This window comes from Heterodontus francisci, chromosome 5 (genome assembly GCF_036365525.1).
Source record: "Heterodontus francisci isolate sHetFra1 chromosome 5, sHetFra1.hap1, whole genome shotgun sequence".
Taxonomy (NCBI): domain Eukaryota; kingdom Metazoa; phylum Chordata; class Chondrichthyes; order Heterodontiformes; family Heterodontidae; genus Heterodontus; species Heterodontus francisci.
The window spans coordinates 57,399,559-57,424,463 of NC_090375.1; the positions used below are offsets into that span (position 1 = coordinate 57,399,559).

At 44.2% G+C, this 24,905-nt stretch overlaps 1 protein-coding gene across 4 annotated transcripts in view; it reads right to left on the minus strand.

Annotated features, from left to right (window-relative positions):
• LOC137369855 (unconventional myosin-Id-like) overlaps positions 1 to 24,905 on the minus strand; it is a 172,103-nt gene that overhangs the window by 77,780 nt on the left and 69,418 nt on the right. For all 4 annotated transcript variants that reach the window (XR_010975028.1, XR_010975029.1, XM_068031483.1 and 1 more), the window contains 5 exons: positions 23,990 to 24,160; positions 18,293 to 18,363; positions 13,614 to 13,688; positions 8,918 to 9,050; positions 3,608 to 3,774 (listed from right to left, as the gene is read on the minus strand). Coding sequence is in view for 2 of the 4 variants with exons in the window: in XM_068031483.1 (XP_067887584.1) it covers positions 3,608 to 3,774; positions 8,918 to 9,050; positions 13,614 to 13,688; positions 18,293 to 18,363; positions 23,990 to 24,160 (617 nt within the window). In the remaining 2 variants the exon portion in view is untranslated. The remainder of the gene's footprint in view (positions 1 to 3,607; positions 3,775 to 8,917; positions 9,051 to 13,613; positions 13,689 to 18,292; positions 18,364 to 23,989; positions 24,161 to 24,905) is intronic.

Consider the following 24,905-nt stretch of genomic DNA (forward strand, 5'->3'; position numbering starts at 1 on the left):
ATGGTTTATTAGACATCTGCTTGAGCCAACAACTAAATATAAGAAGGATGTGAATTTGCTGTACACCAGAGTCTGGAAAAGATTACAGAATGAGGGTGGAACAAGGGTGTGGAGGGATTTGGAAGATGAGGACTTTAAGGCCAAACGTGTTAGAATTAGAATTAGAATATTACAGCGCAGTACAGGCCCTTCGGCCCTCGATGTTGCGCCGATCATCTGACCTACACTATTCCATTTACATCCATATGTCTATCCAATGACCACTTAAATGCCCTTAAAGTTGGCGAGTCTACGACTGTTGCAGGCAGGGCGTTCCACGCCCCTACTACTCTCTGCGTAAAGAAACTACCTCTGACATCTGTCCTATATCTTTCACCCCTCAACTTAAAGCTATGTCCCCTCGTGTTTGCCATCCTCATCCGAGGAAAAAGACTCTCACTATCCACCCTATCTAACCCTCTGATTATCTTGTATGTCTCTATTAAGTCACCTCTCCTCCTCCTTCTCTCTAACGAAAACAACCCCAAGTCCCTCAGCCTTTCCTCGTAAGACCTTCCTTCCATACCAGGCAACATCCTAGTAAATCTCCTCTGCACCCTTTCCAAAGCTTCGACATCCTTCCTATAATGCGGTGACCAGAACTGCACGCAATACTCCAGGTGCGGCCTCACCAGAGTTTTGTACAGCTGCATCATGACCCCGTGGCTCTGAAACTCGATCCCCCTACTAATAAAGGCTAACACACCATATGCCTTCTTAACAGCCCTATTAACCTGGGTAGCAACTTTCAGGGATTTATGTACCTGGATACCAAGATCTCTCTGCTCATCTACACTACCAAGAATCTTCCCATTAGCCCAGTACTCTGCATTGCTGTTACTCCTTCCAAAGTGAATCACCTCACACTTCTCCGCATTAAACTCCATTTGCCATCTCTCAGCCCAGCTCTGCAGCCTATCTATGTCCCTCTGTACCCTACAACACCCTTCGACACTATCCACAACTCCACCGACCTTCGTGTCATCCGCAAATTTACTAACCCACCCTTCTACACCCTCATCCAGGTCGTTTATAAAAATGACAAACAGCAGTGGCCCCAAAACAGAACCTTGCGGTACACCACTAGTAACTAAACTCCAGGATGAACATTTGCCATCAACCACCACCCTCTGTCTTCTTTCAGCTAGCCAATTTCTGATCCAAAGCTCTAAATCACCTTCAACCCCATACTTGCGTATTTTCTGCAATAGCCTACCGTGGGGAACCTTATCAAACGCCTTACTGAAATCCATATACACCACATCCACGGCTTTACCCTCATCCACCTGTTTGGTCACCTTCTCGAAAAACTCAATAAGGTTTGTGAGGCACGACCTACCTTTCACAAAACCGTGCTGACTATCGCAAATGAACTTATTCTTTTCAAGATGATTATAAATCCTGTCTCTTATAACCTTTTCCAACATTTTACCCACAACCGAAGTAAGGCTCACAGGTCTATAATTACCAGGGCTGTCTCTACTCCCCTTCTTGAACAAGGGGACAACATTTGCTATCCTCCAGTCCTCCGGCACTACTCCTGTCGACAATGACGACTTAAAGATCAACAACAACGGCTCTGCAATCTCCTCCCTGGCTTCCCAGAGAATCCTAGGATAAATCCCATCTGGCCCAGGGGACTTATCTATTTTCACTCTTTCCAAAATTGCTAACACCTCCTCCTTGTGAATCTCAATCCCATCTAGCCTAGTAGGCTGTATCTCAGTAATCTCCTCGGCAACATTTTCTTTCTCTACTGTAAATACTGACGAAAAATATTCATTTAACGCTTCCCCTATCTCCTCTGATTCCGCACACAACTTCCCACTACTATCCTTGATTGGCCCTGTTCTAACTCTTATCATTCGTTTATTCCTGATATACCTATAGAAAGCCTTAGGGTTTTCTTTGATCCTATCCGCCAATGACTTCTCGTGTCCTCTCCTTGCTCTTCTTAGCCCTCCCTTTAGATCCTTCCTGGCTAGCTTGTAACTCTCAAGCGCCCTAACTGAGCCTTCACGTCTCATCCTAACATAAGCCGCCCTCTTCCTCTTGACAAGCGCTTCAACTTCTTGAGTAAACCACGGCTCCCTTGCTCGACAACTTCCTCCCTGCCTGACAGGTACATACTTATCAAGGACACGCATTAGCTGCTCCTTGAATAAGCTCCACATTTCGTTTGTGCCCATCCCCTGCAGTTTCCTTCCCCATCCTACACATCCTAAATCTTGCCTAATCGCGTCATAATTTCCTTTCCCCCAGCTATAATTCTTGCCCTGCGGTATATACCTGTCCCTGCCCATCGCTAAGGTAAACCTAACCGAATTGTGATCACTATCGCCAAAGTGCTCACCTACATCTAAATCAAACACCTGGCCGGGTTCATTACCCAGTACCAAATCCAATGTGGCATCGCCCCTGGTTGGCCTGTCCACATACTGTGTCAGAAAACCCTCCTGCACACACTGGACAAAAACAGACCCATCTAAAGTACTCGAACTATAGTATTTCCAGTCAATATTTGGAAAGTTAAAGTCCCCCATAACCACTACCCTGTTACTCTCGCTCCTGTCGAGAATCATCTTCGCTATCCTTTCCTCTACATCTCTGGAACTATTCGGAGGTCTATAGAAAACTCCCAACAGGGTGACCTCTCCTCTCCTGTTTCTAACCTCGGCCCAGACTACCTCAGTAGACGAGTCCTCAAACGTCCTTTCTGCCGCTGTAATACTTTCCTTGATTAACAATGCCACAATGTTGGAGGACAGGAAGCAGGAAGAGGTGATTGGGTACAGAGATCATGGGAATAGGGGACTTAGTATAGTATAGGATGTGGAGTCTGTTTAACTGAATGGAAATGAAATTAGATAGATCCGGCCTACTGGCATGAACAGGGTGGGTAATCTCTGTTATTGCATATTAATTGTGTTTAATTGTACGCAGGTGGTGGACATTAACTGGAGAATTATTTCTGCTCCTATAAATAGGAACAGGCTGAAACTGTGGTGGCTAGGTAAGGATCTGCATGAGTAATGTGAATCTCTGTAAATAAAACCTTATAAAAGTGTATAAAGATTGGCTCCACTTCTATCCTTCTGGCTTTCTGGAATAGAACAATCTCTGCACTGGTCAGGTAGGTCCGAGGTACAACCGAAATTGGGCCTTGTGCCTCATTTAAATTAGACCCAGTGTGCTGCTAATGAGCTGCAAAGTACCTACATTACAAGTGTGACTACACTTCAAAAGTCCTTAAATGGTTTGGTACATTCTGAGGTCATGAGAGGAACTATAGAAATGTAAGTTCTTTATTGCTTTTTTAAGGTTATCAAAAAGACATAAACTTGCTGGGTATATTGATCTTTATCTATAGATTCGTATAGAGTTTTCTTCACGATTCCTTCAACTAGCATTACAGCCTAAAGATATATTTACCCCATTTACCACTCTATTGAGGAATAGAACTAGAATGGAAACAGAAACTACAGATTCAGTCTCATTTCCTTTAAATAGGAGCCCAGCATTCCACTGCTGTGCCTGTAAACACTATGCATAGCAGATTTAGAATTACCTCAGCAGGAAGCGTTCATATGGCTGCCGGTAGGCGAATCCAGCTCGTCGCACACGCACGTTTTCCAACAGTCCCAAATATTCCACCTGGTGTCTGCAGCGCTCATAGTCAAAGATTACCGGAGATTTCTGGTCATTGGGCTTGATGCATCGCACATAGTAGGGTTCCTGAAAAGCGGCAAGTGGGTGTGGCAGACTATTAGAATATATGAGCATTGGAGGGATTGATGCTTACATGTACTACCAACTTATACAGAGCCACATATCTAATTCATGTACATTGTTGCAATGGTCCAAAAACTTTCCCTTTCACTCCATTAGTATAGAATCTCCGTAAATCAAGCCATTCCCATTGTGTAAAATTTGAATAGACTAAACACTTTCCAATCACTCCCATTGTATAGAATCTGATCGATAAAATTTCTTCCCATTCATTTGTCTTGTATAGAATCCCAATGGGTCAAGGGCCCTCCCATTCATTGACACTGTATCAAATCCAAATGGATCAAACTCCATTCTGCTTGCTCCCATTGTATGTAATCCCACAAAATGTTTCCCACTCATCCCCACGTTACAGAATTCCAATGGATCAAATTGCTTCTCATTAAGTCCATTATATAAAATCCTAGTTGACCACCACAAAATATCCTTCAACCTCCTGACCAGGTAATACAGGAAGAGAACAAACAACCGAAAATGAATGATCGCATTTTTTTCTTTCATGTAATGTAATTAATGAGTCCCAAGGTTGAGAAGTGTGAGGAGCCTATACGTTTTCATGAATTCCTCACTTCCTTGTAGTAATAGACATTCCCTCACCTTACTTCCTGCACAATGGTGCACGCCAATCCTTTTCTTTTAAAAACAAATGTCTACAGTCTTTGCTGTCCCCGCATATGAAAATAAAACATAAGAGAGCATGGACCAAGAGGTGGCCATTTGATCCAGCAGCCAACTCTTTCCAAAAGCCTACGTAAATTTAGTCTATTCTACAGCCCACCTATTTAATCTCCTCCCAAAGACAGTGTATAATCTACCATATCATGGATCCTACCCCATCCATTTAATCTCCTCTCATATGTCATGTACACTCTATTCTACTCATTTAAATGCTGAAATGGAAGTTCTATTTAAATACTCCATGAATCTCAAAGGTAATCAAGCAAAACTCTGGAATATTCATTGCTTTTCTACAATGTCCTCTGCAGACAGTGGCCCCAGAAGCAGAGGACCATTGCGTTCTGTGTAGCAGCTCAAGACCTCAGTGACAACCTAAACTACAAGCTCAGTTCCATTCCCAAGAAAATTATTATTCAACTTATTTTTAAAGGTGTAATTGACTCCCCGACAAATTACTGTTGTCCACTAAGGTGTAGCTAAGTCAGCCATTCTGACCGCTGTGTACTGAACTCCCCTTTCTGCCTACTCATAGGAGTTGCTAAATGAGAAAAGACCAAGGTATATCTAGTTTGCCTTCTACCACCCTGATAGTTGCACGAAACAATGATATTGGAGCTATTGACAAATCATAACTAAAGGACTTGCATTTATAGAGAGCCTTTCACAACCCCAGAACATCTCTAAAACTCTTTGCAGCGAATTAAGTACTTTTGAAGTGTAGTCACTGCTGTATTGTAGGGAAACTTGGCAGCCAATTAGCCCACTACAAACTTCATATGCTTCACCGTGTTTGACTGTCACACACACGGACCTTCCAGCATGTGGTCACCGGGTGACAATGCAATGGAATTCTTCCTAGTTTGTCCCTTCCCTTGCCCGAGGGCCAATTATAGCACCTAAAGCACCAATAAAGAATCAAAGTTAGTACCTCTGCCCTATTGCATTTGCCCCATGGAACCATTGAGGGACATAGACCTTCATCTAATGGGTGCAGTCCCTGATCCGTAAGCAATTAATTTCAAGATTAATGACTTGAAAGTGTTAATTGATCCAGGAGATGTCACCCCTGGAATTTCTCACTTTGAGAACTAGATGGAACAATTAAGCATAGCATATTATATGACCAGTACTGTAAGTCTCAAAGGCTCACCTTAACCTACGTATTGACTAAATGGTACTTTAGCTTTCTGCATGATATTCCCATGTAATAACACAAGTCAAGGCCATTCCAAGGTGCTCAGATTAGCCTCCTGGAATATGTATCACCTAGCAGTAATGGCAGAAAGTAACATTCGTGCCACACAAGTGCCAGGCAATGACCACCTCCAACAAGAGAGAATCTAACCATCTCCCCTTGACATTCAATGACATTACCATCGCTGAATCTCCCACTGTCAACATCCGAGGGGCCACCATTGACCAGAAACTGAACTGGAGTAGCCATATAAATAAAGTAGCTACAAGAGCAGGTCAGAGGCTAGGAATCCTGCGGCGAGTAGCTCACCTCCTGACTCCCCAAAGCCTGTCCACCATCTACAAGGCACAAGTCAGGGGTGTGATGGAATACTCTCCACTTGCCTGGATGGGTGCAGCTCCAACAACACTCAAGAAGCTCGACACCATCCAGGACAAAGCAGCCCGCTTGATTGGCACCCCATCTACAAACATTCACTCCCTGCACCACCGACACACAGTGGCATCTACAAGATTACTGCAGCAATGCACCAAGGCTCCTTAGACAGTACCTTCCAAACCCGCGACCTCTACCAACTAGAAGGACAAGGGCAGCAAATTTATAGGAACACCACCGCCTGCAAGTTCCCCTCCAAGTCACACACCATCATGACTTGGAACTATATCACCATTCCTTCACAGTCGCTGGGTCAAAATCCTGGAACTCCTTTCCTAACAGCACTGTGGGTGTACCTACCCCACATGGACTGCAGCAGTTCAAGAAGGCAGTTCACCACCACCTTCTCAAGGGCAATTAGGGATGGGCAATAAATGCTGACCCGGCCAGCGACACCCACATCCCATGAATGAATAAAAAAAAGAAAGGGATTACTGTCCTGGGAACAAGCTAATTAATTATGATGGCTCAGAAACATGACAAGTGTCCCAGGAAGGACATGAAAGAGCAGATAGTGGAATCATTTGTCTTATTCTACCTTGGTACAATAGGGTGACTGACAAAGGGATAGGGGCAATCGGCCAGAGCCTAAATGAATGGTTCCAGAGCCAACTGAGGCTGCTTTTGTTAGAACAGAGGAGATTACAAGGTGATTTGATAGAAATGTTTAAAATTATGAAATGGTGAGACATGGTAGATCGAGACAGATTATTTCTTGTGATTGAGGAGTCAAGAACAAGGAGATTATGGATATAAGATTAAATGTAAGAGATTTAGGACTGAGACCCAAATATGTGAATAGTCTGTGTGAGTGAAACATGTGAATGAGTTGTATGAAAGTGAGAACTGTGTATGGGCTGTGTGAGTATGAATGAGATGTGCGAATGAATTGTGTGCAAATAAGACATGAGTGAGACAGGTGATTGAATTGTGTATGAATGAGACGTGTGAATGAGTTGTGTGAATGAGATGTGTACAGGCTGCATGCGCATGTTTGTTTTATTAATTGTTCATTTTTTACTAATAAGTTTCCGTTGTGTTTGAGATTGATGGATATAATTTCTTGTGCCTTTAGTTAACTTTTTGCTATTTTAGCATCTCTGGAGTATTCCGGAAGTCAGTTTCTAAGAAAAGATTGCAGATCCTGAAAGTAAGGGAGCACGGACCAAAGAAAGTTCAGGGCAGAGCAGGAGAGTGCTGGGAGAGTAATAAGTAGTAAGTTCCTAAGAGTAGGCCTCAATTGGAAAGCCAATTGGGAGTATGAGCATCAGGGAGAGAGGTAAAAAAACACCTCAAATAATATCAGACAAGGAGTGATTGGTAAGTAGCTGGTGAGTGTTTTTTTTGTCCAGAACAAGGATATGTCTTAAGTTTCTTTCTGGTAAGTTCAGGTAGTAGTTTAACAAATAGGGGCATGGCAGGGCACCTTAGTCCTGTGGAATGCACATCCTGTTCCATGTGAGATCTTCAGGAGGTTTCTTGTATCCTGGACAACCATATGTGCAAGAAGTGTCGTCAACTTGAGGTGCTCGAACTCCAATTTGTCGGAGCTTGGCAGCAGCTGGCATCATTGCAGTGCATCTGCAAGACTGAGTCTGAATACTGGTGAGAATGATGGTTCCTCTGGGGAATACAGCCAGACGCAGGTCCATGGCTTCATGGATGGCTTAGCTTTAACTGGGGGGGGGGGTGGGTGGGGGAAGGGGAGGACAAAGATCGGAAAAGCAATAGTGATAGGGGATTCAATAGTTAGGGGAACAGACAGGCGTTTCGGCGGCTGAAGACAAGACACCAAGATGGTATGTTACCTCCATGGTGCCAAAGTCAAGGATGTCAATGAACGTCTCCAGAAAATTCTGACTAGGGTGGATGAGCAGCCAGAGTCACGGCCCATATCAGTGCCAATGACATAGGAAGAAAGAATGATGAAGTACTTCAGGTAGATTTTAGGGAGCCAGGGAAGAAATTAATAAGTAGGATCTCAAAGGTAGTAATCTCTCAATTACTTCCAATACCACACGCTAGTTAGTACAAAGAAAGGAGGATAGTGCAGATACATGTGTGGCTAGAGAGATGGTGCAGGAGGGCAGGTTTTAGATTCTTGGTGCATTGGGACCAGTTCTGGGGGAGGTGGGACCTGTACAAGGCCGATGGATTGAATCTCAACAGGGGTCAGGACCAATATCGTTGAGCGGAGGTTTGCTAGTGCTGTTAGGGAGAGTTTAAACTAGCTTGGCAGAGGGATGGGAATCTGAGCACAGATCCAGAAGGGAAAGTGGAGTTAGGCTGGATAGCTCTTTTTGGCTGACACAGCCACAATGGGCTCAATGGCCTCCTTCTGTGCCATAAATTTTTATGATTCTATGATTGTGTGTGAATGAGACATGTAAATAGGTTGTGTATGAGTTATGTGAGTGAGATGACTTGTGTGAGTGAAATGTGTGTATGGTCTGTATTTATGTGTGAATGAGTTGTGAGTCACTGCATGAGTATGGGCTGTGCAAGCATGTGACTGGGTTGCGTGTGGATGGCGATGACTGTAGTGACCTGTCCCTAACTGAGCACTACTGGGGGTCAGCAGCTCACTGAAGGCCCAGTTGGAGCTGTGCCCCAACCTGGAATTGCAACACAGGGGAGGGGAGGGGAGGGGAGGGAAAATAATTGAAGGAGATGAACAATGAAGGAATTGAGGTCTGAACATTGGAGAAGATTTGAACTGCACTGCAACTGTAATGTGTGAACAGTGCGATTGGCTGTGTGACTCAGGCAGACGCTCTTTACCTTACATTCCAAGTTAACAACGAGTGCAATCATAGAACTCCTGAAGAGTGTTGCAGCAGTCAGAGGTCGTTTTGTGACCTCTGTGATACTCAGTTTCCCTTCTGGCCACATGTCTTTCAACACCGGGTTAGCACTGGAAACAGAAAAAAACATATTTCAGTCAGTTATGTTTCAGATTTTCATGCATCAAGGCTGGATATGTCAGTATAAGGAGTGCGGATTTTCTCCGTTTCTCATCCAGTGTTGGGATTTGAAATTTCCAGGACAGGTATAGCATGGGTTAGATACTGAGTAAAGTTCCTGCTATGCTGCACCATCAAACACTCCCAAAACAGGTACAGCACAGGTTAGATACGGAGTACATCTCCCATTACTCTTCCCACCCCAGTAATATCAATTAAGATGCAGGTAAGAGCCCCCTACCTGAATTATTAGTATGTTCTATCCTCTATGAATGAAGTTAACAATTCTGGGATTGAAATTTGAGGTCATAAAATTTGATTGTGTATATTTGACACTAAGTGTGCTGTTTCAGGTCCAAAATAACCTCCAAGCAGTGCGTGTACCCTTCTGATTTGGGCTGTGTCAAAAGCCATTTTGGATAGGTTGTTACCACAGGTGCTGGGAGGATGTGCCAGAAGTATGCAGATTTGGCAGATCATGATGCATCCTTCGAAGTCCCCATCTGAGTCCTCTGCAGCAGAACTTATGTACAACCTCTCCTTCTGCCAATCTGGCATCTGTACTATCCTTTCCCCCTGTCTTGGCAGCAGACCACTTGCATATCCAGCCTCTAAACAACCCTCTAAAGTACGTGCAATGTCAGTATCTGCAGTAGTGGCTGTGAGTGTGAGAGTGAGTAATGATGTTTCTTCATCATCAATCTCTTCTACCTCTAGGACTTGTTGCTCCTGCACCACTGCCAGGCCAGGTTGCAATTCTTGGATATCTGAAAGGAGAAAGACATTATGGTAGGGTTGTGGTGGGGCAAGTAGTGGAAAGCAAGAGCTGCATGCTTACACCAACTGCAGCTTGTAAATCAGAAGAGGTTATGGGATGAGGGGGAAGTGGGATGTGAGAAGGCAAATTAGTTGTGCAGGTACTGTCATCTTTGAAGTTCTCCGCCCTGGCACTGACCACGGCCTTAGTCATGGCTACTGCAATGATAGCAAACACCATCTCCTCTATCAGGGTGAAGAAATGCAGCTGTGCCTGGTACCCATTGGTTAAGTGTTGCTGCTTCCATTTGTGCAGAACCTTGGGTGATACACCTATCATGGTTGAATAGCTGGCAATACGTGCAAGCTGTGAGAAGTGGATGTGAGGCTAAGCGTGTGAGGGTGAGGTGAAGCCATGAAGGTGAAGTATGAGTCGTGGTTGATAGGGATTGTTGGTTGGTGAATGAAGGCGGGATGGTGAATTGAGCAGTGTGTGAGGCTAGTGGTTCAGTCAGTGGGACATGAATTCACTGACTTTGACCGCTCATGTGAGGTCATTAAGCTACTTTTGGCATTGCATCCAGGACTTCGGGCTAGCCTCCTGGCATTGACTACTACAGCTATCAGCTTCCACTGTCTTTATAATGTCTGTCTGGAGGGCATCTTGGTCTATTGTGGATATAGAGCTTCTCACCTCCTATCCACCTCCTGCACCATGGCTTCCAGTGCCTCCTCAGAGAACCTTGGAGTATGGTCTCTAGGCTGTTGCAACATTATTCAGTGTTCTTTCTGCTCAAACACTTGTGGCCAGACACTGCCAGTACCTGCTGCAGCCAGAAGCACGCTCTCTTTATACAGTGCAGGCTAGCTTTAAGTGGTGCTAGCCTTGTACAAACTTGTGACCCCAGCTGAGGCATGCAGTCATGCAACAGCACGTTTAGTGCTGACTGCGTGCTGCAATCATGGTAATATGCATGCAGCACAAAGTTTTCACACAGCCTGCATCAGGAGTGGGAGGCACCGGTTAATTGCCCATCTCGATTCCCACACCCTTTCTCGGGTGCTATCTAATATTGCCCCCTAAGAACGTGCCAGGAATATTTCACAGTCTCAGTGACCTCTGTTGGATGCCGCAAGTTGAACAGTTTGAGTAAAAACAGGTCTCTCAGCTGAAATCTATTTTACTAACATCTGTGTTTGATTTTTTCATGTAACTATATGATTGTGCGTGGATGGTGATGACGACCACCAGCCTGTTCCCTCCACTTCCCCCCATAAATATAACTTCCATAATCGAAGGAAATTTGTAAGTTTAATTTCTTTTGAGATCTCAAAATCTATGGGAATAACATTTTTAACAGCGTTACATCCTTCAGGGAGAGAGGTGGTAGGGTCTATATTGGTATTAAGGTGGCCTAGCAATGGATTAAAACTGTCCTTCTATGGAAGACATAATGTAATGCCTGAATCAGTTCAGACCCCAATCTTTGATCAGGGACTGACCACCCAGGCTGATCCATGGAACAGGGATGGATGGCAATGCTGGGATTCTCCTTATTCAGTTCTCTCTTGCAACTGTAAGAGACAGTAATATTATTTCAATCAAAATTTGTGGTTGAGACTTAACGAGGCTATCTAACCCAGAAGCATCAATCGTTTCAATGAAACACCAGAAGGGTGGTGTAGTGGTAATATAATCTGGAGGCCCATACTATGGCCCTGGGGAATGGGTTCAATCAATTCAATTCAATCAATTAATACAAATCTGGAATTGAAAGCTAGTCTTAATAATGGTGCCATGAATTTACCATCGATTGTCATAAAAACCCATCTGGTTCAGTAATGTCCTTTAGGGAAGGAAATCTGCTGTTCTTACTTGGTCTGGCCTGACCAAACCTGGCCAGCATGCATTGCCCTAAAGGGCTTCTTGAGCTAAAGCAACCTGCTAACAATTGCAAGCTGTTTTCATTACAGATAAACAGTCACTGATGAAAAAAGGCTATGAAATGTTTAGCAAAAAGCAGAAAAGTCATAAAAATTGAGTCAAACCAATTAACAGAAATACTTCAAAACTATGTTTTGCTTTGATGCCAAGTTTGAGGTCTTACTAAGATTTATAGAGGCTCATCATTACCTCTTGGCTTTCATATTCTACAGGTACTGTGAGAAAACTTAGAATTTGTTAGCATTTTGTACAGCCTTATCAGCCTGAGTTGCTTTTAATGTCTTGTGAATATGTATCATAAATCCCTCTGCTCTTCCACAGCATCAAGCTTCCTTACATTCAGGGTAAAATTGCTGCCTTGTTTTTTTGACTAAAATGTATCACTATGCACTTACTGACATTGAATTCCATCTGCCACCTTTTACCCCTTTGCTCCATCTCCTCAGCATCTCTTTGACTTTCTATCGCTTTTTAAGCAATTAATTATACCTCCTATTTTGGTATCATCTACAAATTTCGATACCACTTCCATTAGGCCTGTATACAAATTCATTGATATTTTCAGTGAGCAGACGTGGTCCCACGTGGAAAACCATTATCCACTTCCAACCACTCTGAAAAACTGTCCTTTACTCCAACTCTGTTATCTCCTTTCTAACCATTTCCAGTTTGCTAACCTCTCCCTAATTCCATACTCTTTAATCTTCTCTAATAGTCTCCCACGCAGTACCTTATCAAAGGCTTTCCTAAAGTCTATGTACTCTACATCCACTGTATTTCCCCCATCTATAATGTATGCTACCACCTCAAACAATTCTATAGGTTTCTCAAGTACAATCGTCCATTCTAAAATCTATGCGGACTACTTCTAACTTTCTCTTTATCTAGGTATGTAGTAATTTCATCCTTAATTAGACACTAATATTTTCCCTAACTGACCTCTAATTACATGTATTATAAAAATGGATATTATGTTGCCATTCTCCTGTCCTCCAGCACACATTCACAATTATTAGAAATATAATTTTTTGTCCTCACAATTTGCTGTGTCACTTCCCTCAGGTTGTGAGAATGTATCCCATCAGGGGTTGGCACTTGGTCTTCCTTTAACCAAAAATGTCACTTTTATCCGTCATAATCTTACTCATCTCACTCTCAACAATTTCAAGATTCGCCTCCTCTCCGATTTGAATTTTTTTTCCTCATACTATTTTTTACCCTGTTCTTAAACTCTTTTTTTATTTTCTCATATACTCCTTTAATTTTTTTCATCATTATTATTCTCGTAGTCCTTATCGGACCTCTTCTTCCATTTGAAAGGGCTTCTAGACTTATCTATGGCATCCTAAAACTACTGCTAGTTTTCTTTATGGAGTGTTTTATTATGTACCTTTTGCAATCTCTTCCAAAATTATCTCAAATTAAATATTTGTAAATATTTTACAAACAATGAATTACTTTGAAGTGCAGTGACTATAGTTACAGAGGCAAACTTGTAGTTGTTTTGAACACAAGTTCCAATAAACTACAAGTCCTATTAATCTGTTTTTGGCAAGAGTACATCATTCCCTTTTACCCACTGTACATTGTACATGTATAGGAGCTGCCAATGAGTCACACACGAGCTGTATAGTACCTGCTAGGGGTGACTCCTTCAATTTTACTCACTATGCACCAAATATTTACAGGAGTTGACACATGAGCTACACAATACCAGAATTGTTCCCTTTTACCTGCTGTGTACTGGATCATAAATAAAAGCTAATGAAACACTGCAGTGATTAGGACACTAAGCTCATAGTACTGTCCTCACCTGTTGTACATCAGACGTTTGAAGTCCTGATACAGCGTGTCCTTGTTCTTATCGATGAAGCCCTCCACCGAGTACCTGAACCCAAGTACAAAATACAGATTTAGTTCAAGATCGATACTTTCTCCTCTCCACTGAAAGCTGCCGAGTACAGAACCATCTGCACCAGCCACCTCCCACTCCCAAAACCTCACCCAAGAGGCCGTTATTTTAGTGTAATCCCAGCCAGTGAGCGTTAGTGACCAAGCCTGGGGATTCACACAAATATAAAAAAATCTGGAAATCCGAAACACAAAAACAGGAAGTTCCCTCAGAAATTCAGTTCAAAAAACTTTGGACATAAAATATTGGTATCAGTAAAAGTGACCATGAAGCTGGGTTGGATTGTTATAAAAGTCCAACTGGTTCACCAATGTTCTATAGGGAAGGAAAGCTTCTATCTTTACCTGTCTGGCCTACATGTCTATATGTGAATCCAGTCCCACATTAACGTAGTTGGCTCTTCACTGCCCTCAGAACTGGTCGAGCAAGCCACTCTGTTGTATCAAATACCTTCCCCACCTTCTAAGAGCAGCTAGGGATGGGCAATAGGAAGGGGAGATGGAAAGAGGGAGAGAATATGGGTGGGGGGGGTGGGCAGACAGCAAATACACAGAGACAGGGACGACAATAGGACTATGCAACATGTGCAATTGCTCAATGCCATGAGCCTGTCAAGGCAAATGTCATCCCTGTACAGAGATGTGGAGGAAAATAGATGAAGAAAGGAGGGGTAAGCACAGGGAGAGAGGGAAGGAGACAGATAGGAAGAGAGTGGTAGTGAGGTTTGAAAACAAATCAGCTTATGGACACAAACTTCCAGCATTTTCTCAATGTTTTATTGAAGGAATTGGTGAGCATCTGTAGTGTCAAATAATAGTGATACATCTCCTCGATTGAAACAATTAATTTATGACAAAATATTTGAGGATTGAAGGGAAGACAATCTGACTGGCAGCAGCATGGTCTGAATGTTTCTATGTGAAGTATTTTAACATTTTATTTTGGGTATTCTTACACAAAAAAGCTGAAAATTTCAGTCGAATGTGTTGTTGGAAGTTGAAGCAGAGTCAGGGATTTTATCTGTAACTAGTATATCTCCCCGGTATTGCTCATGATTAGTTGGAAGATTTGTTGGATGACTAGAACATTATGTCATGTGATATGCAATCTAGTATTTTTCTGCTGAGGTGAAGCTGCACATTACCAACCTGTCCCTTTTAATGGAGATATCCAGATGCCAATTGCAAGTTAATTGCCGTCTTTGGAGGACATTCATCTGCAATCTGCCATTGTTTGGAAATCCCCAGCTCCTTTCCTTGGAAAGAGGCCAGGTTATCAGGGTCAGAATGAACAAATAGAAGTGACTCGCTTTCTTTCTCTATTTTTCCCCATCTTTTTAAAGATGCGTCTTGTTAATTGTTCAGCTCCCTGTTGAGGTGTAAATTGCTGTTGTTTTGCTGCTGAGGGAATCAACAAGAGGGGAAAACCTACTTGACCTAGTCCTCACCAATCTGCCTATCACGGATGCATCTGTTCATGACAGTATTGGTAGGAGTGACCACCGCACAGTCCTTGTGGAAATGAAGTCCCGTCTTCACATTGAGGATACCCTCCATTGCGTTGTGTGGCGCTACCACCGTGCTAAATGGGATAGATTTCTAACAGATCTCGCAACTCAAAACTGGGCATCCTTGAGGCGCTGTGGGCCATCAGCAGCAGCAGAATTGTATTCAACCACAATCTGTAACCTCATGGCCTGGCATATCCCCCACTCTATCATTACCATCAAGCCGGGGAACCAACCCTGGTTCAATGAAGAGTGCAGGAGGGCATGCCAGGAGCAGCACCAGGCATAACTCAACATGAAGTGTCAATCTGGTGAAGCTACTACCCAGGACTACTTGTGTGCCAAACAGCGGAAGCAGCATGAGATAGACAGAGGTAAGCGATCCCACAACCAACGGATCAGATCTGAGCTCTGCAGTGCTGCCACATCCAGTCATGAATGGTGGTGGACAATTAAACGAGTAACAGGAGGAGGAGGTTCCACAAGTATCCCCATTCTCAATGATGGGGGAAGCACAGCACATGAGTGCAAAAGTCAAGGTTGAAGCATTTGCAGCAATCTTCAGCCAGAGGTGCCGAGTTGATGATCCATCTCGGCTGCCACCTGAGGTTCCCAGCATCACAGATGCCAGTCTTCAGCCAATCCAATTCACTCCGCGTGATGTCAAGAAATGGCTGAAGTCATTGGATACTGCAAAGGCTAAGGGCCCTGACAACGTTCCGCTCAATAGTACTGAAGACTTGTGCTTCAGAACTAGCTGTGTTCCAGTTTAGCTACAATATTGGCATCTATTCGGCAATGTGGAAAATTGCCCAGGTATGCCCTGCCCACAAAAAGCAGGACAATTCCAATCTGGCCAATTACAGCCCTTTCAGTCTACTCTCGATCATCAGGAAGGAGTCGTTAACAGTGCCATCAAGCAGCACCTGCTCAGCAATAACCTGCTCACTGATACTCGGTTTGGGTTCCGCCAGGGCTGCTCAGCTCCTGACCTCATTACATCCTTGGCCCAAACACGGACAAAAGAGCTGAACTCCAGAAGTGAAGTGAGAGTGACTGCCCTTGACATTAAGGCAACATGTGGCCGAATATGGCATCAAGGAGCCCGAGCAAAACTGGAGTCAATGCAAATCGGGGGAAAAATCTCTGCTGATTGGAGTCATACCTAGCATAATGGAAGATGGTTGTGGTTGTTGGATGTCAATCAACACAGTCCCAGGACAACACTGCAGGAGTACCTCAGGGTAGTGTCCTAGGCCCAAGCATCTTCAGCTGCTTAATCAATGACCTTCCCTCCATCATAAGGTCAGAAATGGGAATGTTCACTGATGATTCACAATATTCCGCACCATTCACGACTCCTCAGATACTGAAGTAGTCTGTGTCCAGATGCAGCAAGACCCGGACAACATCCTGGCTTGGGCTGATAAGTGGCAAGTAACATTCACACCACACAATTGCCAGACAATGACCATCTCAAATAAGAGAGAATCTAACCATCTCCCCTTGATGTTCACTGGCATTACCATCGCTCAATCCACCACTATCAGCATCCTGGGGGTTAACAATTAACCAGAAACTGAACTGGGCCAGCCACATAAATACTATAACTACAAGAGCAGGTCAGAGCCTGATGGAATACTCTCCATTTGCCTGGATGACTGCGGCTCTAACAGCACTCATGAAGCTCGATACCATCCAGGATAAAGTAGCCTGCTTGATTAGCACTCCATCAACCACCTTTAACATTCACTCCCCTCACCACTGACACACAATGGGAGCAGTGTGTACCATCTACAAGATGCACTGCAGCAACTCACCAAAGCTCCTTCGACAGCACCTTCCAAACCCGTGACCTCTACGACCTAGAAGGACAAGGGCAGCAGATGCACCACCACCTGCAAGTTCCCCTCCAAGCCACACACCATCCTGACCTGGAACTATATTGCCGTTCCTTCTCTGTCACAAGGTCAATGTCCTGGAACTCCATTCCTAAAAGCACTACACCCCAAGGACGGCAGCAGGTCAAGAAGGAAGCTCACCACCACCTTCTCAAGGGCAATTAGGGATGGGCAATAAATGCTGGCCTAGCCCATAAATTAATACAAAAAATTGAGCATGAGATTTGAACCAAGCAGATGCAAAGTATGACACAGACTTTCCAAGTGCAACACTGTCAACAGTGAAAGACATTGTATTTAGGAACATAGGAATTGCAAGATGGGAAAAGACCAAGATCCATCTAGTTAGTCTTCTACCATTCTGGTAGGTGTATGATACAATGATAATGGAGTTGTTGACTAATCATTGCAATCAATCTCTACCAATTGGTTACAACAGACCCAGAAATAACACAAGGAAAACCCCAGTGGTAGAGAGCTTTGAGCTTCCTCCCATGTTATACTTTATGACATCCCTAAGTAATGTGGTTCTCAAAGTGTATCACATAGAATAAATTACTTTCAAATACTGGGGTGAGGAAGACACTATACAATTCTGGGGGCAGGAAGTGGAGTCCATGGTGATGCATGGACTGCAGAAGAACCATTTGCATCAACCAGATCACTTCCTTTAATCCTTTTCTTATGCTCCTACGAAACCTAAAAGACAGTATGGAATAAGAAAAGTCCATTGGGCCTACCAGCCTAGTTCTTCCAATTTCAGAGGTACTTGAGTAAAAGTAATCCTCAAATTGCTGAAACAAATAGGTGGGAGAATGAGGTAAATCAGCAAATGGTGATTAAAAAGGAAGTGGATCACTAATTGAAAAAGCAGAATTTTAAAAAATACTGGAAAGTGGCAGGGAAATGGGATTTGAGCATGTTAGCTGCAGCTGAAAATCCAGCACTTACACAGGCACAATAGGCCAAATAGACTGCTTCTATGCTATAATTTCTGTGAGTGGCCTGGGACTGTTTGATGGGACAATGTAGAGGGATCTTTACTCTGTACCTAACCTGTGCTATGCCTGATCTGGGTGTGTTTGGGCTAATGCATAGTGCAAAAAGCATTCAGTTTGCCATTAAAGACGTTCTGCCCAAGTATCTTTAAAAAGTAGAAGGAGGGGACCTACGTGACATGTCCAGCATAATGCTTTATCCTGAAGTGTTTGTTGAACTCCATATTCTTTTCAGTCGGACATAGCTGCAGATAAAACAAATGTGTTAAGTGTTTAGTGGCTCTCAGATGACTCACTACCCATCATGAGTCAAACCTTCCATGGGGAGAGGTCTCAGGTTTCTGTTCCAGCTTGTGCTTAGCTGATCTCAGCTGGGTTATCAGTTGGGGTGTTTACAGCAGAACCTCAGTACCCTCAGATTGGAGAATGGACAGATAAACCAAGGCTGGAATTTTACACCTCCACCCACCGGGAGGTCAATTAATTGCCACTTAAAGGCCTCCTCTTGCCACTGCTGGTATTTTACCAGTGGCATACAGGCTCTTCACCTGAGGAGGTCGACCAGTAAAACCTGGCGGCCTCCTTGCGGGCTGGAGGGGACCCCCCCCCCGATTGGGCCACCCCCACTAAAACTACAAACCCTGCCCTGCTCTCTGACTGCCATCCCCCTCAGCGGGGCCCAGCCAATTGTCCCCGGCAAGGCACAGTCCCCATTTACCTGTTCCCAGGCCGATGTCCATCTTCCTCTTCTTGCTAGGTGTAGTCCCAGCAATGGCCATTGCTTCCAGTGGTGCTGCTGGGACTGAGTAGCTGCCGGCCCTCTGATTGGCTCGCAGCTCTTGGAGGTGATACTTCCTGCCTCAGAGGGACGGAAGTCTCACCCGAGGCCGATTAAGGACGTGAGCCATGCAAAATTGCTGAATGGCTTCCACGCGCAGTGGAGGCAGTCTCTCCCCCAACTTTTTAGCCGGTGGGTGGGGCCACCGCCGCAACGTAAAATTCCAGCCTATGTCTCCTGCTCCTGATCGCAACCCCAGTGGCTGCTGATGGAGTGCTCATCAATGGATGTTGGGTAACAGCAAGACTGAGCTTAGCTGTGATTCTTCCTACAGTTGAATATATTCCCCTCCCCCATCCCCAAGTCACACACCATCTGACTTGGAAATTTTTTACCGTTCCATCATTATTGCTGGGCTTAAATCCTGAAACCGCCTACTTAACAGCACTGTGGGACCATTTTCACCACATGGACTTAAGTGGTTCAAAGAAGAAAGCTCACCACCAGCTTCACTAAGGCAATAGGGGATGGTAAATTATACCAGCGATGCTTAAATCTTGATGATAAAATAATTCCTGCCAAAACTGACTCTTTTGATGAGAGCTGCTGGTTTATTGGAATTGTAACGTAGCATCGGTCAGCACTCTTTGTTGGGTTTGCATCGGTGCATGATGTGGTTATGCCTCACTTTGTTGTGCTCAGTAGTGTTGCTTGTTAATGTGAAAACACCTGGCACGATGGAGTGGCAAGATGGTATTTTGTGCCAATGGCCATTGCCCATGTCATGAGTTCAAGTCCAGGGGAATGACACTGAATGAATTGCAATTGCTAGTCATCAAGGAAGCAAGCCATTCTCCATCACAGCTACATAACTCCGGATTGGAACAGGTCTGGTAATAGATTCCCTCATCTTATTGGTCAGGGAATGGCACAAAAAGCACTGCCATTCACCCAGGTTTCTGACCTCAGGAGGAGTGAACCTGGGAGCAGATAAAGAAAGAAAGAACTTGCATTTTTATTGTGCCTTTTAAACCTCAGGACAGCCGAAAATGCTTTATAGCCAAATAAGTACTTTCTGAAGTGTAGACACTGTTGTAATGTAGGAAACGTAGCAGCCAACTTGTGCATAGCAAGGTCTCATAAACAGTAATGTGACAATGACCACATTATCCATTTTTCAGTGATATTGGTTGAAGGATGTGTTGACCAGGACACCAGGAAGATTCTCTGCTCTTCTTTGAAATAGTGCCATGGGATCTTCATATTCACTTGAAAGGGCAGGCATGCCAGCTTTGGGATATCCTGATGTCATGAAAGATACTAAATAAATGCAAGTTCTTTCTTTCTTTCTATTGGAGAAATCAAGATCAATGGTGAGAACCATGAGGATTGGGGTTTTGGCAATGATGTGGGTGATGTGAAGTGGGGAGAGAACCGCCTTTATGGTGGCTGGCAAGTGCGTTTTTGAAGCTCATCTCTGAGATGAAGATGACACCATGTCTGAGTCAGTCTGAGCCAGTGGTCTGAAGTGCATTTGTTTCAATGCGAGAAGTATAACAAGTAAGGCAGATGAACTTAGAGCTTGGATTAGTACTTGGAACTATGATGTAGTTGCTATTATAGAGACTTGGTTGAGGGAAGGACAGGATTGGCAGCTAAATGTTCTGGGATTTAGAAGCTTCAGGCGGGATAGAGAGGGATGTAAAAGAGGTGGGGGAAGTTGCATTACTGGTTAAGGAGAATATCACAGCTGTACAGCGGGAGGACACCTCGGAGGGGTCATGCAGCGAGGCAATATGGGTAGAGCTCAGGAATAGGAAGGGTGCAGTCACGATGTTGGGGGTATACTACAGGCCTCCCAACAGCCAGCGGGAGGTAGAGGAGCAGATATGTAGACAGATTTTGGAAAGATGTAAAGGTAACAGGGTTGTAGTGGTGGGTGATTTTAACTTCCCCAATATTGACTGGGCCTCATTTAGTGCTAGGGGCTTGGATGGGGCAGAATTTGTAAGGAGCATCCAGGAGAGCTTCTTGAAACAATATGTAGATAGTCCAACTAGGGAAGGGGCCATACTGGACCTGGTATTGGGGAAAGAGCCCGGCCAAGTGGTCGAAGTCTCAGTAGGGGAGCATTTCGGGAACAGTGACCATAATTCCGTAAGTTTTAAGGTACTTGTGGATAAGAATAAGAGTAGTCCTCGGGTGAAGGTGCTAAATTGGGGGAAGGCTAATTATAACAATATTAGGCAGGAACTGATGAATTAAGATTGGGGGCGGCTGTTTGAGGGTAAATCAACATCTAACATGTGGGAGTCTTTCAAATGTCAGTTGATTAGAATCCAGGACCCGCATGTTCCTGTGAAGAAGAAGGATAAGTTTAGCAAGTTTCGGGAACCTTGGATAACGACGGATATTGTGAGCCTATTCAAAAAGAAAAAGGAAACATTCGTAAGGGCTAGAATGCTGGGAACAGACGAAGCCCTTGAGGAATATAAAGACAGTAGGAAGGAACTTAAGCAAGGAGTCAGGAGGGCTAAAAGGGGTCATGAAAAATCATTGGCAAACAGGATTAAGGAGAATCCCAAGGCTTTTTATATGTATATAAAGGGCAAGAGGGTAACCAGGGAAAGGGTTGGCCCACTCAAGGACAGAGGAGGGAATCTATGTGTGGAGCCAGAGGAAATGGGCGAGGTACTAAATGAGTACTTTGCATCAGTATTCACCAAAGAGAAGGACTTGGTGGATGATGAGTCGAGGGAAGGGAGTGTAGATAGTCTCAGTCATCTCATTATCAAAAAGGAGGAGGTGTTGGGTGTCTTGCAAAGCATTAAGGTAAATAAGTCCCCAAGGCCTGATGAGATCTATCCCAGAATACTAAGAGAGGCAAGGGAAGAAATTGTTGGGGCCTTGACAGAAATCTTTGCATCCTCATTGGCTACAGGTGAGGTCCCAGAGGACTGGAGAATAGCCAATGTTGTTCCTTTGTTTAAGAAGGGTAGCAAGGATAATCCAGGAAATTATAGGTCGGTGAGCCTTACGTCAGTGGTAGGGAAATTATTACAGAGGATTCTTCGGGACAGGATTTACTCCCATTTGGAAACAAATGAACTTATTAGTGAGAGGCAGCATGGTTTTGTGAAGGGGAGGTCGTGTCTCACTAACTTGATCGAGTTTTTTGAGGAAGTGACGAAGATGATTGATGAAGGAAGGGCAGTGGATCTTATCTATATGGACTTCATTAAAGCCTTTGACAAGGTCCCTCATGGCAGACTGGTACAAAAGGTGAAGTCACATGGGATCAGAGGTCAGCTGGCAAGATGGATACAGAACTGGCTTGGTTTTGGAAGACAGAGGGTAGCAGTGGAAGGGTGCTTTTCTGAATGGAGGGCTGTGACTAGTGGTGTTCCGCAGGGATCAGTGCTGGGACCTTTGCTGTTTGTCGTATATATAAATGATTTGGAGAAAAATCTAGCTGGTCTGGTTAGAAAGTTTGCGGACGACACAAAGGTTGGAGTAGTTGCGGATAGTGATGAGGATTGTCAGAGGATACGGCAGGATATAGATCGGTTGGAGACTTGGATGGAGAAATGCCAGATGGAGTTTAATCCGGACAAATGTGAGGTAATGCATTTTGGAAGATCTAATAAAGGTGGGAGGTATACAGTAAATGGCAGAACCCTTAGGAGTATTGACAGGCAGAGAGATCTGGGTGTACAGCTCCACAGGTCACTGAAAGTGGCAACGCAGGTGGATAAGGTAGTCAAGAAGGCATACGGCATGCTTGCCTTCATCGGTCAGGGCATAGAGTATAAAAATTGGCAAGTCATGTTGCAGCTGTACAGAACCTTAGTTAGGCCACACTTAGAATATTGCGTGCAATTCTGGTCGCCACACTACCAGAAGGACGTGGAGGCTTTGGAGAGGGTACAGAAGAGGTTTACCAGGATGTTGCCTGGTCTGGAGGGCATTAGCTATGAGGAGAGGTTGGATAAACTCGGATTGTTTTCACTGGAACGACGGAGGTGGAGGGGCGACATGATAGAGGTTTACAAAGTTATGAGTGGCACGGACAGAGTGGATAGTCTGAAGCTTTTTCCCAGGGTGGAAGAGTCAGTTACTAGGGGACATAGGTTTAAGGTGTGAGGGGCAAAGTTTAGAGGGGATGTGTGAGGCAAGTTCTTTACACAGAGGGTGGTGAGTGCCTAGAACTTGCTGTCGGGGGAGGTGGTGGAAGCAGGTATGATAGCGACGTTTAAGAGGCATCTTGACAAATATATGAATAGGATGGGAATAGAGGGATACGGTTCCCAGAAGTGCAAAAGATTTTAGTTTAGACAGGCATCAAGATCGGCGCAGGCTTGGAGGGCCGAATGGCCTGTTCCTGTGCTGTACTGTTCTTTGTTCTTTGATTGGGAGTTTGATTTAGCTATACTTTGATTCTTATTGGTCAGAAGCATCATGGGTATAAATTGTAATCCCAAGAACACGCAATGCAATTCCATTGGCGAAATGCTTGTGATGACAATGTTTAACTCTGTCAGATTTCAGTTAAATTGCATACTGTTAGCGACTGTCCATGTCAATATTGGGCTACCCGGGAGGAGGGGGATGAGAAGATGGTAGGAGTCAAAAAAGTTGAGGGCTGGCCAGTTGGTATGGCAGGGGCAGAGCCCCTTTATGAAAAGGCCAATTCACAGCCTCACTCTTGTCTTTCATGGGGACTTTTTTTTGTGCTTAAGAATTTCAGGGAATTGTACTGGCCTGAGATGCTCTTGTGGGCCCCTTCCGAGTTACCACGATGCATTTTACAATGGGATGAACTGGAGGCAGGAGCAGCCATCCCACCAGTCCCACTTTCACTTCTGACATCAGCCTGCAAGGGTGAATGACACAATAGCTATATACCTGACCTCCCCACAGAAAATCCCAGCAATAGTTCAATGAGTCAAAGACCCGGCATAACTGGGCTTGCCTCATGTTTCCTCTTGCTTTGATGATTTGACATTATGTGAGTCGCTGCCTGGGAGCTGACCCTTGTCTTCGTTATTTATTTCTCAACCTCATGCTGTTCCCTGCTTCTGGTTCTGCCCTACCTTTCTGCTGGTGTAGTGGGCATGTTTTCCCAGCTTGGAATTCATGGTGTCCACCAGTATGGTGTCTGTCACCTTCCCAACGTTCATACAGGCCTCATCCAGGATAGCAATGATTCCTTTGTGCGGCTGTTCCACTAGATCCACGATGATTTGATTGTTGAAATAATCAATCTGGGCAATAAAAAAACAGAAAGGAAAGAAACTTTCAGCAGTCAGACACTAACCTCTCCATCTTTGGGATACTTGTGTCTTGCCAATCCATGGAGCTAAGCGGCACATGGTAGATGGGAGGAAGTACAGTGGATGTAGTGCAGATGGACTTTAGGAAAATCTTTGGGAGAATATAGAGAAGGTTAAGAAGTATGGAATTGTGGGAGGATAGCAAATTGAAGTTAGTTAGGAGGAAGGAAACAAAGCGTAGGAGTTAAGGATACTTTTTCAGAGTAGTTCAAAGTGGGTAATGGTGTTCACAGGGATCAGTTCAGGGACCACTTATGTGCACAGTGTATATCAATGATTTAGCGATACCAAAATAGAAGGTAATCCTTTAGAAGACCAAAGGAAACTGCTAAGGGATGTTAATAAGTTGCGTAAATGGGCTCAAAAGTGGCAGATGGAATTCAATGTTAGTGAGTGGATAAGCACTAATACAGACTGAACCAAAATAGTTTGTTTTCACATTGTAATTCCTCTGTATAAGCTTTGTTCACCAACACGCAGGTACCATTCTGTAACATTTAACTATTGTCAGTCCTGGTTTTGGTGCACTTGGTGCACAAAGAAACAGAGTTTCTTTGGGAATGGGCTTGGACCCAAGATAAAGGCAATGGTAATGGAAGATTTTATAGGCTTTGGTGAGACCACACCTGGAGTACTGTGTGCAGTTTTGGTCTCCAAGTCTACGGAAGGATATACT